The 17,888-nt window shown below is 43.4% G+C and overlaps 1 protein-coding gene across 1 annotated transcript in view; it reads right to left on the bottom strand.

Moving 5' to 3' along the window:
• LOC140188141 (calcium and integrin-binding family member 3-like) overlaps positions 1-17,549 on the bottom strand; it is a 39,201-nt gene extending 21,652 nt beyond the window's left edge. Inside the window, exons 1-3 of the mRNA XM_072244119.1 lie at positions 17,499-17,549; positions 16,422-16,456; positions 8,468-8,579 (exon numbers count right to left, since the gene is read on the bottom strand). Coding sequence (XP_072100220.1) covers positions 8,468-8,579; positions 16,422-16,456; positions 17,499-17,549 — 198 coding nt within the window. The remainder of the gene's footprint in view (positions 1-8,467; positions 8,580-16,421; positions 16,457-17,498) is intronic.
• Between the last annotated feature and the right edge of the window lie 339 nt (positions 17,550-17,888).

Here is a 17,888-nt window from a genome sequence, read left to right as displayed (position 1 = left end):
TGGGAGCAGTTCAGAAGGTGCAGGATAGACACATCCGAAAGAACACCAAGTATTCTAAAGGCGGGATGACACAACCATCGCCAACAATAGAAGTCAAAGACAACATAAAAGCCTTTGTAGTAGACCCTAGCAGTATGCCAGACGTTCAAGAGTGTCGGAGCAGAAGTGAGTGAAGTTGCCATCAATAGGAAGAAGCTGCATGAGAAACTGAAAGGTCTGAAGGTAGGTAAGTCATCTGCATCAGATGGTCTACCATTAGGGGTTCTGAGCAAATTGGCTGAACAGACTGTGGAGGCATTAGTAATGTTCTTTCAAGGAGCAGTGGATTTTGGCATGGTTCCAGAGGACTGGAAAATTGTAAATATCATTTCACACTTCTAGTACAGAGGGAGGCAGAAGAAAAGAAATTACATTCCAGTTAGTGTGACCTCAGGCGTTGATAAAATGTTGGTGTTGACCGGTTGTGTTTTGGAGGTACTTGGAGGCACATGATAAAATAGACCAAAGTCAGCATAGTTTCTTTAAGGGAAACCCTTGCCTGATAAAATCTGTTGGAATTCTTTAAAGAAATGACAGGCAAAATAGACAAAGGAGTTGCGTACTTGGACAAAGCCTTTGACAAGATGTCACACACACGGCTGCTTAACAAGCCACAAGTCTATGATATTAATGGAAAGATATTAGCATGGGTAGAGCATTGGCTGATTTGCCAGGGGCAAAGAGTGAGAATAAAGGAAGCATTTTCTGGTCAGTTACCAGTGTTGTTCCACAGAGATCTGGGTTGGGGCCTTTTCTTTTCACATTATATGTCAATAATTTCAATGAAGGAATTGATGGCTTTGTTGCAAAGTTTGCTGACGATATGAAGATGGGTGGAGGGGCATGGGATTTTGAAGAAATAGAGGCTACAGAAAGACTTTGATTAAGAGAATGGGCAAACAAGTGGCAGATGGAATACAGTGTCAGAAAGTGTATGGTCATTCACTTTGGTAGAAGAATTAAAAATATAGACTATTTTCTAAAGAATTCCATAAGATACAGGAGCAAAATTAGGCCATTTGGCCCATCAAGTCTGCTCTGCCATTTCATAATGGCTGATTCAATATTCCTCTCAGCTCTTATCTCTTGCCACTAGTCACTGGCAGCCAGTCAGACAAGGCTCCCTTTATTCCCACATTTTGCCTGAAGGTTCATTTGCGGTTTGAGTCAGTGGTGAGGAGGGCAAATACAACATTAGCATTCATTTCGAAAGAATGTGAATATGAAAGCAAGGATGTAATGTTCCAGCTTTGTAAGGCACTGGTGAGGTCTCATTTGGAGTAATGTGAGCAGTTTTACACCCTTATCTAAGAAAAGATATGCTGACATTGGAGAGGGTACAAAGGAGGCTGACGAAAATTATTCTGGGATTGAAGGGCTTATCACAGGGTTTCTCAACTGAGGTTCTGCATGAGGTCGCTAGCGAGAGATCATGATTTAAAGAAGATAAACATCGTTTTTTGAACTTCACGCGATGCTAGCACTCGCACTGCTGGGCAGTGACCGAGCAGCCCCATTAACAATCTTGTTCGTCCTCTCTCAGCCCAGTGTGACAGGGCACAGTAGGAATCTGTTTATTTGCTTGAGTCCATTCTTAGTTTTTGACATGAGATAGGGGAGGCTGTTGATAATTGGTGAGTGTTGTATCGCACGGAGGAGTGGATGGTAGGCTGATAAGGAACATGAAGTGCATTTTCCAAGCATTGAATGGACTCGTTCAACTAGGCTGTGATGGCAGCCTTTTGTTACATACAGAAGTCCAGTGGCTTAGCAGAGGAAGAGTTCTCAACAGGATGTTTGAGCTAAAAGGTGAACTGCAAGAGTGCTTTCAAGAAAATAGTAGGCCAGATTTTGCTGAGTACTTTGAAGATAAAGAATGACTGCAGAAACTAGCCTACTTAGCAGGCATTTTGCATTATGTGAACCAGTTAAACAAGTCTTTGCAAAGCCCTGGAGAAAATGTTTTGACTTCAGGTGACAAGATATTTGGATTTAAAAGTAAACTGAGTCTTTAGAAAAATAATGTTGCCAAAGGAAATCTTGAAATATTTCCACTGAAATCTTTGAGAGTGAGAGTGGGGAAGGTTATCAGAAAGTCTCGAGTCTTATTGAAAACCAGCTGGAAGAACTGCAGAACAAAATTGAACAGTTTTATTTCTCCCTTTCAACACGAGGGTGAGGGACCTTTTCTCTGAATCTTCTGCACAGCCTGAGAACTTGACTTTGAGAGAAGAGGAAGAACTTTGTGAGATGCAGTCTGATCATGCACTCAAGATGAGATTTACTGACCTGCCCCTGAACAAGTTCTGGATTTCTGTGAAAGAAGAGTGTCCTGCCATTCATAGGAAAGCAATGAACATTTTGCTGCAGTTTTCAACTTCTTACATGTGTGAGCAAGCTTTTTCTTGTTTAACAAGCATCAAGAGCAAGGATAGAAGTCATCTCATTTCAGTTGAAAGTGAAATCTGTGTGTGCTTATCTCAAGTTTGACCGAGAACTGAATACTTATGCAGCAAAAAACAAGCACGGGTTTCATACGCTAGGCCTATATTTGAGCCAGATGATATCACTTAGTAAGAAAATGATTTTCAAAGTATTGTATAAAATTGTGTCTTATTCATGTTGCTTTGGTTTATGGTTTTTAGTAACTTTACTATTCAACATTGTCAATAAATTTTCCTATTGTTTACATTAATTAGCATTAATTAAAATCAATTTACGATCTTTATTTAAAATAAATCTACCGAGCCTACCTTTAGAAAACTTAAATTCTGTTTTGGCTTAAGCCAGTTATTTGTCAGAAATTTATTATAAGATCAAAGACCATAAAACATAGGAACAGAATTAGGCCATTCAGCCCATCAAGTTTGCTCCACCTTTCCATCAAGGCTGATTCTGGACCCCATTCAACCCCATACACCTGCCGTCTCACCATATCCTTTGAGGCCCTGACCGATTAGGAAACGATGAACTTCCGCCTTAAATGTATGCATGGACTTGGCCTCCTTCACAGTCCGAGGCAAAGTATTCCACAGACTTACTACTCTCTGGCTAAAAAAAATTCCTCATCACCTCTGTTCCAAAAGATTGCTCCTCAGTTTTGAGGCTATGCCCTCTAGTTCTGGATAACCCCACCACGGGAAACATTCTCTCCACATCCACCCTATCTAGTCCTTTCAACATTCGGTAGGTTTCAATGAGATTCTCCCACATTCTTCTAAGTTCCAGTGAGCACATGCCCAAAGCTGTCAAACGCTCCTCATATGTTAACTCCTTCATTCTTGGAATCATCCTCGTGAACATCCTCTAGACTCTCCAATGACAACATCTCCCTTCAGAGATATGGGGCCCAAAACTGTTGACAATACTCCAAGTGCAGCCTGAATAGTGTCTTATAAAGCCTCAGCATTGCCTCCTTGCTTTTATATTCTATTTCATTTGAAATAAATGCCAACATTGCATTTACCTCCTTTACCACAGACTCAACATGTAAATTCTGGGAGTCTTGCACGAGGACTACTAAGTCCCTCTGCACCTTTGATGTTTGAACTTTCTCCCATTTAGAAAATAGTCTGCACTATTGTTCCTTTTACCAAAATGCATTATCATACATTTCCTAACACTGTATTCCATCTGCTACCTTTTTGCCTATTTTTTCCGATTTTCCAAGTCCTGCTGCAATCATATTGCTTCCTCAGCACTACCTACCCCTCCACCTATCTTTGTATCATCTGCAAACTTTGCCGTAAAGCCATCTATTCTATTATCCAAATAATTAACAAACAGTGTGCAAAATAGCAGTCCCAATACTGACCCCTGAGGAAAACCACTAGTCACCAGCAGCCAACCAGAAAAGGCCTCTTTCATTCCCACACTGCCTCCTGCCTGTCAGCCATTCCTCTATCCAGGCCAGTATCTTTTCTGTAATTCCATAGAATTTTATCTTGTTAAACAGCCTCATGTGTAGCACCTTATCAAATGCCTTCTGAAAATCCAAGTAAATAGACAATAGACAATAGACAATAGGTGCAGGAGTAAGCCATTTGGCCCTTCGAGCCAGCACTGCTATTCATTGTGATCATGGCTGATCATCCACAATCAGTATCCAGTTCCTGCCTTATCCCCATAACCTTTGATTCCGCTATCTTTAAGAGCTCTATCCATCTCTTTCTTGAAAGCATCCAGAGACTTGGCCTCCACAGCCTTCTGGGGCAGAGCATTCCATATATCCACCACTCTCTGGGTGCAAAGGTTTTTCCTCCACTCCATTCTAAATGGCCTACCCCTTATTCTTAAACTGTGGCCTCTGGTTCTGGACTCACCCATCAGCGGGAACATGCTTCCTGCCTCCAGTGTGTCCAATCCCTTAATAATCTTATATGTTTAAATAAGATCCCCTCTCAGCCGTCTAAATTCCTGTGTATACAAGCCCAGTCGCTTCAATCTTTCAACATATGACAGCCCGCCATCCCGGGAATTAACCTTGTGAACCTACGTTGCACTCCCTCAATAGCAAGAATGTCCTTCCTCAAATTTGGAGACCAAAACTGCACACAGTACTCCAGGTGTGGTCTCACCAGGGCCCTGTACAGCTGCAGAAGGACCTCTTTGCTCTTATACTCAATTCCCCTTGTTATGAAGGCCAGCATGCCATTAGCTTTCTTCACTGCCTGCTGTACTTGCATGCTTGCTTTCAGTGACTGATGTACAAGAACACCTAGAACATCTCGTTGTACTTTCCCTTTTCCTAACTTGACTCCATTTAGATAATAATCTGCCTTCCTGTTCTTACCACCAAAGTGGATAACCTCACATTTATCCACATTAAACTGCATCTGCCATGTATCTGCCCGCTCACCCAACCTGTCCAAGTCACCCTGCATTCTTATAACATCCTCCTCACATTTCACACTGCCACCCAGCTTTGTGTCATCGGCAAATTTGCTCATGTTACTTTTAATTCCCTCATCTAAATCATCAATATATATTGTAAACAGCTGCGGTCCCCCACTGGTCACCGCCTGCCAATCCGAAAGAGACCCATTAATCGCTACTCTTTGTTTTCTGTCAGCCAGCCAATTTTCAATCCATGTCAGTACTCTGCCCCCCAATACCATATGCCCTAATTTTGTCCACTAATCTCCTATGTGGGACTTTATCAAAGGCTTTCTGAAAGTCCAGGTACACTACATCCACTGACTCTCCCTTGTCCATTTTCATAGTTACATCCTCAAAAAATTCCAGAAGATTAGTCAAGCACGATTTCCCCTTCGTAAATCCATGCTGACTCGGACCGATCCTGTTACTGCTGTCCAGATGCGTCGTAATCTCATCTTTTATAATTGACTCCAGCATCTTTCCCACCACCGACGTCAGGCTAACCGGTGACATCCACTGCCTCACCTTTGTCCACCCTGCTTGTTACTTCCTTGAAGAACTCTAACAGATTTGTCAGGTAAGATTTCCCTTCACAGAAACCATGCTGACTTTGACTTATTTTATCATTCATCTCCAAGTACCTCAAAACCTCATCCTTAATAATAGACTCCAACACTTTCCCAACCACTGGGTTTAGGCTAATTGACCTATAGTTTCTTTTCATTTGCCTTCCTCCCTTAAAGAGTGGAGTGACATTTGCAATCTTCCAGTCCTCTGCGACCATGCCAGAATCAAGTAATTCTTGAAAGATCATGACCAATACTTCCATTAACTCTTCAGCAACCTCTCTCAGCACTCTGGGATGTTGTCCATCTGGCCCAGGTGACTTATCCACCTTAAGACCTTTGAGATTGCCTGGCACTTTTTCCTTTGTAATGGCAATGGCACTCACTCCTGCTCCCTGACACTCACAGACCTCTGGCACAATGTGAGTGTCTTTCATAGTGAAGACAGATGCAAATTACTCATTAAGTTTATGTGCCATTTCTTTGTCTCCCATTACTACCTCACCAGCATAATTTTCCAGTGGTCCAATAACAACTCTCACTTCCCTTTTACTCTTTATATAACAGAAAAAACTTTTAGTATCCTGCTTTATATTATTTGCTAGTCTGTGCTCATATTTAATCTTTTTCCTTCTTATATCTTTTTTAGTTGCCTTTTGTTGGATTTTAAAAGCTTCCCAACTTCCAACTTCCCACTCACTTTGCTACCTTATGTGCCCTTTCCTTGGCTTTTATTTGTCCTTAACTTCCCTTGTCAGCCACGGTTGCCTACCCCTGTCATTTAAGAATTACTTCTTCTCTGGAACATATCTATCCTGCATCTTGTGAACTATTCTCAGAAACTTCAGTCATCTCTGCTCTGCCACCATCCCTGCCACTATCCTCCTCTAATCCACCTGGGCAAGCTCCTCTCTCATCCCCCTGTAATTCCCTTTATTCCTTTGCAATACTGATACATGTGACTTATGCTTCTCCCTCTCAAATTGCAGTATGAATTCAATCATATTAAGATCACTGCCCCCTAAGGGTTCTTTTATGTTAAGCTCCCTAATAAAATTGGGGTTATTACACAATACCCAATCTAAGATAGCCTTTCCCTGAGTAGGCTCAAGTACAAGCTGCTCTAAAAAGCCATCTCATAGGCATTCAACAATTGCCGTCTCTTGCGACCCGACACCCAATCCCATTGCATATTTAAGTCCCCCTTTACAAATGCGACATGACCCTTATTTCATGCCTTTTCCAGCTCCCTTTGCAATATGAACTCCACACCTTGGCTACTATTCAGAGGCCTATCTATGATTTCCATAATGTTTTTTAACCCTTGCAGTTTCTTAACTCCACCCACAAAGAGTCGACATTCTCTAACCCTATGTCACCTCTTTCTAAAGGTGTAATTCCATCTCTTACAAACAGAGCCACACCACTGCCTCTGCCTTCCTGAATTTTGCCTCTGTGGTACAATTTAACTCTTTGCTCTATCTGCCCTTGTACCCAATCATTGACCTGTCCTTCCTTACATTCATGTTATGCCTGCCTTATAAATTTTTAAAATTTATGAAAGGGAAAGAAAGAGATTAATTTCAAGAAATATAAGCTAAGCTTATCTATCTGTTCCTTTCAAGAAAAATTGGCTAAAAATTCATTAAGAATGATTTTTGGATTATTGTATGTACAATTACCGATCACACTAATGCACCGTAAGCTGTAAGTATAATAATTTTTATGCAGGGGTTCCCAGAGATCTGGAAATTATTTCATGGGTCCTCCAGGGCAAAAAGGTTGAGAAAGGCTGGTTTATCATATGAGAAACATTTGATGGCTCTGGACCTGTACACATTGAAATTCAGAAGAAATAAGGGGAATCTCATTGAAACTTAACAAATGTTGAAAGGCCTCAATAGAGTAGATGTGGAGATGATGTTTCCTATGATGGAGGAATCTAAGACCAGAGGACACAGCCTCAGAACAGAGGGGCATCCTTTTAGAATGGAGATGAGGAGGAATTTCTTTAGCCAGAAAATGCTGAATCTGTGGAATTTGTTACCACAGGTGACTGTGGAGGCCAAGTCTTTAAGCACATTTACAGAAGAGGTTGATAGATTCTTGATTAGTCAGGGCATGAAGGTTTATGGGGAGATTGGGGTTGAGAGGGAAATGGATCAGCCATGATGAAATGACAGAGCAGACTTGATGGACCAATGGACTAATTCTGCTCCTATATTTTACTGTCTGCAACACTCATCACAGCCATTCCATTCACTGTGAAAGTCTTCACAAAATGCAATTCATCGCACTTATCCACATTAAACTCCATTTGCCATTCCTTGGCCCACTTATCCAGCTGATCAAGATCCTTCTGTAAATTCTGATATCTATCATCATTGTCAATGGCACTACCTATTTTAGTGTAATATGCAAAATTATTAACTATGCCTTGTACATTCTCACCCAAATAGCAATGGGCAAAGAACTGGACACCACTGGTCTCAGGACTCCAGTGCAAAGAAAGCAACCTGTCAGTATCAGCCTCTGCTTCCTGTCATCAAGCCAATTGTGTATTCAATTATCCAGCTCTCCCCAGATCCAGGGCAAAAGGGTTGAGAAAGGCTGGTTTATCATATGAGAAACGTTTGATGGCTCTGGGCCTGTACACATTGAACGTCAGAATAAATAAGGGGGGTTTCATAGAAACCTATCAAATGTTGAAAGGCCTCGATAGGTAGGATTGTAGGTAGGATTGTTAGGTAGGATCAGAGTTTATGAGGTAGCACTGAGGTTAGAGAGTGCTTGGGTTAGATAGAGTTAAATTTAGTTAGGGTTTGGAAATGTTAGGATTAGTTAGGGTTAGTGTTAGGATTAATGTGAAGTCAGGATAGGGTTACAGATGTTGGGGTTAGGTAGGTTTGGGGCTTGACTTCGCAACCCTTGGGGTTTGAGATGTGGTTCAGTGGGATGGGCAGCTGACTGGTACACCAAATTACCTTCAGCTCTGGCATGTTGCCAATCAGTTCGTAAGGGACTTTCACATCAGGGTTATCCTTATAATCAAGAGGCACAAGCTGTGGAGCCAGGTCTCGATAGCGATGGAACAACCTGCAATGAAAGGGAAAGCATCTTTGTTCAAGAAACTGAAACAGTGTCATTTCAAGCTGCTGCATTGAGCATTAAATTGTCTGCAGGACCTCATGGTCCAAGTCTATAGTTCTGTGAAAATGGCATCACAGGTGGATGGGGTGGTACAGCACAGAAACAGGCCTTTCCGCCCACTGTACGTCAGGAAATAACAGGTAAGCTGTCACTGATCATCCTTTATTTAAGGAAACAACTCCCAACTCAGCCACAATGTATGGTCCAATTACCGTTGTAAGTGACACACTTCATGACACTATACTTACATTATTAATACTTTGCCATCCTGTTCCCTCGCTGTCTGTGCCTTCTGTACTCTTATAATCTGGCCCTGAGGAACAGCCCCTTACCAGTTGATGCTGCTCTGCAGACCTATTGTCAGTCTATATCACTTTAGGAAACCTGATTTCTATGTCCACATCAAAAATGACACCTTCTGTTGGAAGTTGTCTGTGGTACTGCTTCACTTTCTCCTGCTCCAATCCTATGGCTACACACATCCCAACATTTGTTGTTTGTGTTCTCATTCACCAACTGCCCTCATTTCATACCTTTTACATTCTTATATTCCTGCTTTCTCCCTCCAACCATTCTCATTAACCTATCAGCTGGAAGATCTCATTTTAGCCCCAATTTAGTTTCATTTTCCAATCTCATGTCTTTTTATTTTTGACCCCTGCTCCAATGGAAATAATTTCTCTCTGTCTGATCTGTCTCTATCCTCCAGTGAAGTCTGTTCACAACCTCGGTAAACATGTCATCGGGCATTCAGTTGATCTTTCCTATGTATCGTTCACATCCACAATAAACACAAGAAATTTTGCAGATGCCATTGTTCTCGGCGGTTGATCGGGACAGGACTGCGCAGGCAAGTGTAAGTCAGTTCGTCAGACAGCGGGAGTATTTAAAAGAGAGCAGTTTGACGGAGCGGGCAACGGAGTAGAGGGAGACAGAGTAGGAAGGCTTTGTCTCGAGAGGCTTCGGCGAGCAGCGGCTGAGGACGAGCTTCGCTCCAAGTGAAGTAAGGCTGGGTAAGTTCCTTTAAAAGGAGAATGATCTGCAGCGGTATTTTATTTGAAGCAAGGAAGGCGGCGAGGCTGTAGCGTATTGGGTAGGTCATGACAGCTGAGATCGGCCCCATGGTTTGTTCATCCTGCAGCACGTGGGAAATCAGGGATACTTCCAGTGTCCCTGACGACTATGTGTGCAGGAAATGTGTCCAGCTGCAGCTTCTGGCAGACCGTATTGAGCGGCTAGAGCTGCGATTGGATTCATATTGGAGCATCCGCGGTGCTGAGAAAGTCGTGAATAGCACATTCAGTGAGTTGGCCACACCGCAGGTAAAGGCTACACAGGCAGAAGGGGAATGGGTGGCCACTAAACAGTGTAGCAGTAGGCAGGTAGTGCAGGAGTCCCCTGAGGTCATCTCCCTCCTAAACAGATATACTGTTTTGGATACTGTTGGGTGAGATATCTCATCAGGGGAAGGCAGCAGCAGCCGGGTTCATGGCACCATGGGTGGCTCTGCGGCACAGGAAGGAAGGAAAAGGAGTGGGAGAGCTATAGTGATAGGGGATTCGATTGTAAGGAGAATAGATAGGCATTTCTGCGGCCGCAAACGAGACTCCAGGAGGGTATGTTGCCTCCCTGGTGCAAGGGTCAAGGATGTCTCTGAGGACATTCTGGAGTGGGAGGGTGAACAGCCAGTGGTTGTGGTGCACACAGGTACCAACGATGTGGGCAAATTCATGGCAGATGCAATTTAATGTGGATAAATGTGAGGTTATCCACTTTGGTGACAAGAACAGGAAAACAGATTATTATCTGAATGGTGGCCGATTAGGAAAAGGGGAGGTGCAACAAGACCTGGGCGTCATTGTACACCAGTCATTGAAAGTAGGCATGCAGGTACAGCAGGCGTTGAAAAAGGCGAATGGTATGCTGGCATTCATAGCAAGAGGATTCGAGTACAGGAGCAGGGGGGTACTACTGTAGTTGTACAAGGCCTTGGTGAGACCACACCTGGAGTATTGTGTGCAGTTTTGGTCCCCTAATCTGAGGAAAGACATTCTTGCCATAGAGGGAGTACGAAGAAGGTTCACCATATTGATTACTGGGATGGCAGGACTTCCATTTGATGAAAGACTGGATCATTTAGGCTTATACTCACTGGAATTTAGAAGATTGAGGGGGGATCTTATTGAAACGTATAAAATTCTAAAGGGATTGGACAGGCTAGATGCAGGAAGATTGTTCCCGATGTTGGGGAAGTCCAGAATGAGGGGTTACAGGTTAAGAATAAAGGGAAAGCCTTTTAGGACTGAGATGAGGAAAAACTTCTTCACACAGAGAGTGGTGAATCTGTTAAATTCTCTGCCACAGGAAACAGTTGAAGACAGTTGATTGGCTATATTTAAGAGGGAGTTAGATATGGCCTTTGTGGCTAAAGGGATCGGGGGTATGGAGGGGAGGCAGGTACAGGGTTCTGAGTTGGATGATCAGCCATGATCATACTGAATGGCGGTGCAGGCTCGAAGGGCCGAATGGCCTACTCCTGAATCTATTTTCTATTTTTCTCTGTTTCTATGCTGGAAATCCAAAGCAATACACACAAAATGCTGGGGGAACTCAGCATATATGAAAATGAACACACATTTCCCCCCGTAAACATTTTGGGCCAAGATCCTCCTGACCATATTGGTGGTAAGATCCTTCGACTTTTGCATCCTGATCCCTCACACTTTGTGTGTGGTTTTTCACTCTTAGAGGCTCACCACCATCTCATTTGATCCCCACCCACAGCCAGCAGCTACTGTACATGGTTGCCCCCTCGCTATGTTTCGCTCTCCAGGGCTTTTTCCACGCTTCACACAAAGCAGACCGACTAACTTCCCCCTGGAGTTCAGGAAGGCATTTTGAACCTGCTACCTCTCCCACGCCTGTGGCCGAACAGATCCCTGTGACAGGAACCATGGTGCTGTTGTCCAAGCTGTCTTTGGATACTAGAAAATCTAAATGGACACAATTAGCCTGGCCAAACATTCATTCTGAGATCCCAGATCAATGATCCTTACCAAGGATGGTAGTATTGATCAGTACATATCACCACAATGACTGAACATTTGAAATAAGTGCCAGTCTGGAGAAAGAAATAACAGAGAGGCAAGTGGAATAGTTCCTGCGTGATCTCATTTGGAGGTCGCATTCAAATCATCAAAGTTCAAAGTAAATTTATTATCAAAGTACATATATTCCACATACTACCTTGAGATTTATTTTCTTGCAGACATTCACAGTAGAACAAAGAAATACAATAGAATCAGTGAAATAAATAAACACCAATGTGCAAGAGAAGACAAACTGTGCAAATGGAAAAAACAAATAATAATAATAATGATAAATGAGTAAATAAATATATTGAGAACTTAAGCTGTAGAGTTCTTGCAAGTGAGTCCATTGTTGAAGGTGATTGGAGTTATCCACACTGGTTCAGGAGCCTGATGGTGGAAGGTTAATACCGTTCCTGAACCTGGTGTTGTGGGACGTACCTCCTTCCCAATGGCAGCAGCAAGAACAGAGCATGGTCTGAATGGTGGGAGTCCTTGATGATGGATGTTGCTTTCATGTGGCAGTGTTCCTTGTAGAAACACACAATAGTGGGGAGGGATTTTCCTGTGATAGACTGGACTGTAACCATTATTTTTTGTAGGCTTTTCCAATGCTGGCCATTGTGCATTTATAGAAGTTTGTCAAACTTTTAGAGTGTGCAGAGGAGATTTACAAGGATTGGGGAGCATGTCTTATGAGAATGGGTTGAGTGAACTTGGCCTTTTCTCCATGGAGCGACAGAGGATGAGAGGTGACCCAGTAGGGGTGTATAAGATGATGAGAGGATCATGTGGATAGCCAGAGGCTTTTTCTTAGGGCTGAAGTGGCAACACAAGGGGGTATAGTTTTAAGGTCGCAAACAACAGGAATTCTGCAGATGCTGGAAATTCAAGTAACACACATCAAAGTTGCTGGTGAACGCAGCAGGCCAGGCAGCATCTCTAGGAAGAGGTGCAGTCGACGTTTCAGGGTTTTGGATCTCCCCCTCCCCCTCCAACTTTCAAATCCCTTACTCACTCTTCCTTCAGTTAGTCCTGATGAAGGGTCTCGGCCTGAAACGTCGACTGCACCTCTTCCTGGAGATGCTGCCTGGCCTGCTGTGTTCACCAGCAACTTTTATGTGGGTTACTATAGCTTTAAGGTACTTGGAAGTAGGTACAAGGGGGATGTCAGAGGTAAGTTTTTCACACAGAGAGTGGTGGGTGTGTGGAGTGCACTGCCAGTGAAGGTGGTAGAGGTGGATACGATAGGGTCTTTTAAGAGACTCTTAGATAGGTACACAGAGCTTAGAAAAATAGAGGGCTATGTGGTAAAGAAATTCTAGGCAACTTTTATAGTAAGTTACATGGTCAGCACAACTTTGTGGGCTGAAGGGCCTGTAATGTACTGTAGATTTTCTATGTTTCTATGATTCTAAGACAGCGGTCCCAACCACCGGGCCGCAAAGCGTGTACTACCGGGCCGCAAGGAAATGATATAATTTGGCGATATGAGTCAGCTGCACCTTTCCTCATTCCCTGTCACGCCCGCTGTTGAGCTTGAATGCACACGAGGTCATTACCCACGCGTCATCCATGTCAGCGCGGGAAGAAGATCAACTCCTCGAGCTTGCAAATGACGGCGGGCTGAAAAGTATGTTTGACATAACATCTCTGCCGGCATTCTGGATCAAAGTCAAGGCTCAATATCCTGAGATAGCCACGAAAGTACTGAAAACGTTGCTTCCATTTCCAACATCATATCTCTGCGAAGCGGGGTTTTCTGCAATGAATGCAACTTAAACTAAATTGCGGAATAGACTGGACATAAGGAACCCCCTTCGAGTATCGCTGTCTCCCATCACCCCTCGATAGGACCGTGTTGTTGCAGGGAAACAAGCCCAGGGCTCCCACTGATTCAGCAATATTGGTGTGTTGCAATGATTTTATATGTTCATATGGGGAAAATATGTGCTGTGTGTTTAATATCCAAATGTTACTTAAGATGTTACGATGCTATTGACTTATAAGTGACTTATAATTGACTTATCACTATATTCATGCAAGGAAAATATGTGCTGTGTGTTTAATATTAAATTTGTTAGATAAACCCTTTTAGAAACAAAACTAGTGTATTAGCCACTTATCACCTATATTCCGGTCGTGATTAACACCACCCCCCGCCCCCCGGCCCTGAACAGAATTGCCAAAACAATTTGTAGAAAAAAAAATGGCACATACACACATGCGTACTGGTGCCCGCGCAAGGCTTCATGGTCATAGTAGTCTTTCTCAGGGTAAGCTCAACGTATTTGACTGCTACTGTTGTCCGTTGGCAACCCCCGGTCGGCCGGTCTGCAAGAATATTATCAATACTAAGCCGGTCCGCAGTGCAAAAAAAGGTTGGGGGGCCCCTGTTCTAAGACATGCCATCTGTGCAAACATCTGAGAAAGTGGAGGTGCTACTTGCCTTTTTTGTGATGGCATTTATGTGCTGGTTACAGGATAGATCCCCTGAACTTATAATGCCCGTCTACCTTTGATTCTATAATGAGGATTGGCTCCAAGTTCCTTCCTCCTGTAATTAACAATTAACTCTTTGGTTTTGCTGATGTTGAGTGAGAGGTTGTTGTTGTTGTTGCACCATTTGACCAGATTTTCAATCATTCTCATAAATACCGATTCATCACCACTTGTCATGGTCCGGTCCATGAAGTCCGCATTCCGGCTCATGGTCCGGTCCGTGGATTCAGGTCTCCAGGTCTTCCGGCTGTCCCTCGTTAGGTTGAGTTAATCATAGGCACCTGATTCCCATCTTTGAGCTTGGAATATAAGTAGCCTTGGGGTTGTGTGTGGGCTGCTAGTTTGTATTGTCAGTTCCTCTGGGAGTAACCTGCTGGTGGAAGGCTAGAGTGGCCACTTGTCATCTTTAGGCTGTGTTGGAGAACCATTGCTTCATGGAGCCTTGCTGTTGGTAGTTGGAGCTGTCTTTGTGGTATGGATTTGGCTGTTTCCTGGGCCAGCTGAGGGGCTGCCAGCCTCTCCAAGCTAGGTGGGGATCTGAATGTTTCTGTAGCCAGTGGAGGTTGCTGGCCAAACTGAGACTTGGAGCTTCCCTGGAGCAGAGATGGAACTGTCTGTTCTTTGGTGTTTATCTCTTTTGTCCTTGCCTCTGTGGAGTAAGTTGGGCTGTTTTGCCATTGCCCTGTGGGGGGGGATCTATCTTGTCCTTACCTCTGTTGTGTAAGTCTGGCTGTTCTGCTGTTACCTGACGGAGGGACCTGTTGCACCTTGGTGTGGAGATGAAGTTGAATCCTGGCCTGTTGAAGGATAAGTCCTGGCTCTATGTCTATGTTCTGTCCTGTCTCATGTTAGTGTTGTGTTAAAGATGAGTCCTGGCTTGTTGAAGGATAAGTCTTGGCTCTGTGTTGATGTTTGGTTCCTGGTCTGTCTCTGAGCTCCAAGAACCCAAGCCTTGATGATCCTGCAGCCAAGCTCCAAGGACCCAGGACCTGATGATCCCACAGCCAAGCTCAGGCCTCTAGACCCCAACCATGTCCTGTCCTGAAGCCATGTCATGTCCTTGCCTGGTTCTGGGGTCTGAGCCTGAGGCAAGACCCAGATCCTGGGTCTTTGTCCAGTCTTGGGGTCAGAGTCCAAGCCTTGTCTCCTAGTCCATGGTTCCTAGTCCTGGTCCTGCTTTCCCTAGCCCAAGTCTGTGTTCTTATCCCTGCTCCTGGTCTGTGTCCTGTCACGTCCCTACTCTAGTCAAGTCCTGTTCCTTGTACTTCAGTGTCTGTCTCGCATTTGGGTCTGTTCCCAGCACCCCATTGTGACACCACTTTTGTTGCAGCATTGGAGCTTGTACTTAGCCTCAGTCTTAAGTCTTAAGTATAAAGTAAGATGATCCAAGGGTAGATCCTGGATGAGGAGGACAGCAGAATAGAAACCTGTCCCATATCTATAGACAATGGATGACGGGTATGTTAAGGCAGGATCTCAATCAGCCTATCTAGGAGAAGTTTCCATCCTAGATCAGTTGGAGCATCTGTTCCAGGGAAAGAGATATGAATCTCTGCAGCTGTTAGTTGAGATAGTTAATGGAGATCTGGTTTAAGGAAAGTTTAACGGAACCACAAGGAACTGAGGGTGAAGTTTTGAGGAATGTGTTGGGGATTCTTGGGTCCCTAGTACGCTTTAAAATCCTTAAGATGGACCACATTGATGTTACCCAGGAAAAGATATGGATGGGAAACAATGGTACTCTCCTTTATGGAGCTGAGAAAGAGGGAAAGTTTATGGAAACCAGTCTGGAAAAATTTTACCAGACAATCAAAACTGTCATATGTATGGACCGGTTGAGGTTGCTGCCAAAATGTTTACTTGGCTTCGCACTGAACAATGGGACTCTCTTGCAGACTTCAGTTCAGAAACACTATTTGCTTGTGGTTACTGTTTGCATGATTTTGATTTCATTGCACATTGGGTGTTTGACAGTCTTCTCTTTTATTGGTTATTTTACTATTTTATTTCTTATGGGTTTTTTACGGGCATGATGTGGTTTTTATTCTCTGCACATTGGGTGTTTGAGGCTTTTTTGGGGGTGTCTTTGTTTCGTAGCTGCCTGATAGGAGATGAATCTCAAGGTTGTATAATGCATAAATACTTTGATAAATGTACTTTGAACTTTGAAATGCAGACAACTAGAATGTTTACTAACCTCAAGATCTCCTTCCGTGTGAAAAAAGTGCAGTCCTTTAAAATACAAATTAAAAATGTATTAGAATAAAGTAACTGAAGAATTGCAATGGTGTTAATAAGATGGATTTGCATATGTCATGCTATGAACTCTACAATTGCTTTGAAGGGGTAGAGCACAGGGAATTCAGGAGACTTGAGAAAAGGGAGTTCTATGCAGAGCAGAAGATAAACTTTTTGACTTGAGAGTTTTGGTGAGTGAACAGAAGAAGATTAACTCTGGTTATTGAGGCTGCAGGGCTAACTTCAATAAATTGTGGTTCATTTTCAAACAATACAGCCAAAGCTGCATGTGACAAAGGTATGATGGTGGGGAGTGGAGTGGGTGTTGATGGACCTGAGGGTAGGAGTGGTGTACAGGAGCCAATGTCAGATACCATCTAAGATCCTCAGATACTTATTCAGGGTTTCCCAGTTCTCCAGTCCTTTCTGTGAATGCTTATCTAAGAACTATGGGGCCCTCCATTCACATACAGGGAGGGCAGAAGGACTTGCCCTGAAGTATTGTGAGAGTGGCCAGACTTGTGCCATATGTACTCAATCAGATTTACCCAGCTACTCTCTCTGTTCCTTCTCTCAGCACCTCTGCCCATTTTCCCCAGGGTAGGAAACCTAAACCTCATTTTCCATTCTTCCAACCAGAACGTGAACCCACTTGGGCTCAGCATTAGTGCACTGGAAGGTGGGAGGTACCTGCAGAAGCTTAAGGTTCAAGGAAGGGTTCCGGCCTTTCACATTCCTCCTTGCCCCGATGTTTGAACTAATAACAGTTAATAAAAATATAGTTCATAGCAAAGTCATTGATGTGTTTTACCAAGTGCTGCAATTAATTGGCAGCAAGAGTAAGTAGGAGATCTGTGGGAAAGTCTGAGAGTGGAGTTGTTTTTACAGGAGTGATTGTAATTTTGTGTATGTTATGAGAGTTTCAAGAAAGATCAGAAATGGAATAATTTTTAAGCTCTCCTGTGAATTTGTACCAAACACTCTGCATCAAGCTCCTGAGATTCTGGGCAAACAGTGACTGCCAGGATACACCTACCTGGTAGGCATCAAGCTGTTGCGCTGTGAAGATGGTTTGCTTGTTACCCATGCTCACTGGTAAAGGCAATTTCCAGATCCTCCCAATACTTCCTGTTAACAGTTCTTGGGTATGAGGGGAGCTGATCTGGAGCCAGATGGTGGATCGGATTGCTGCCTTATTGCTGAATGATAATGGAATCATTTCACTTATTCTTATGTAAAAGAATCAGTGAAAAGAATGTGATCTGCCTGACCTCAGACAGGCCTTACACACATCCCTTTCTGTGCCATCAATGTGTTCACTTCCAGCTTGTGTTACACACATTCACCGGCATGACAGCTAGACAGTAATATTCCCACAATATTCCAATTTATTATTTATAAGCATCTGACATTAGCCATCTGTATG

This window comes from Mobula birostris, chromosome 26 (genome assembly GCF_030028105.1).
Source record: "Mobula birostris isolate sMobBir1 chromosome 26, sMobBir1.hap1, whole genome shotgun sequence".
NCBI classification, from domain to species: Eukaryota; Metazoa; Chordata; class Chondrichthyes; order Myliobatiformes; family Myliobatidae; genus Mobula; species Mobula birostris.
The sequence above is the reverse complement of the archived record's forward strand: the minus strand, read 5'-3'. Positions and strand labels throughout refer to the sequence as shown.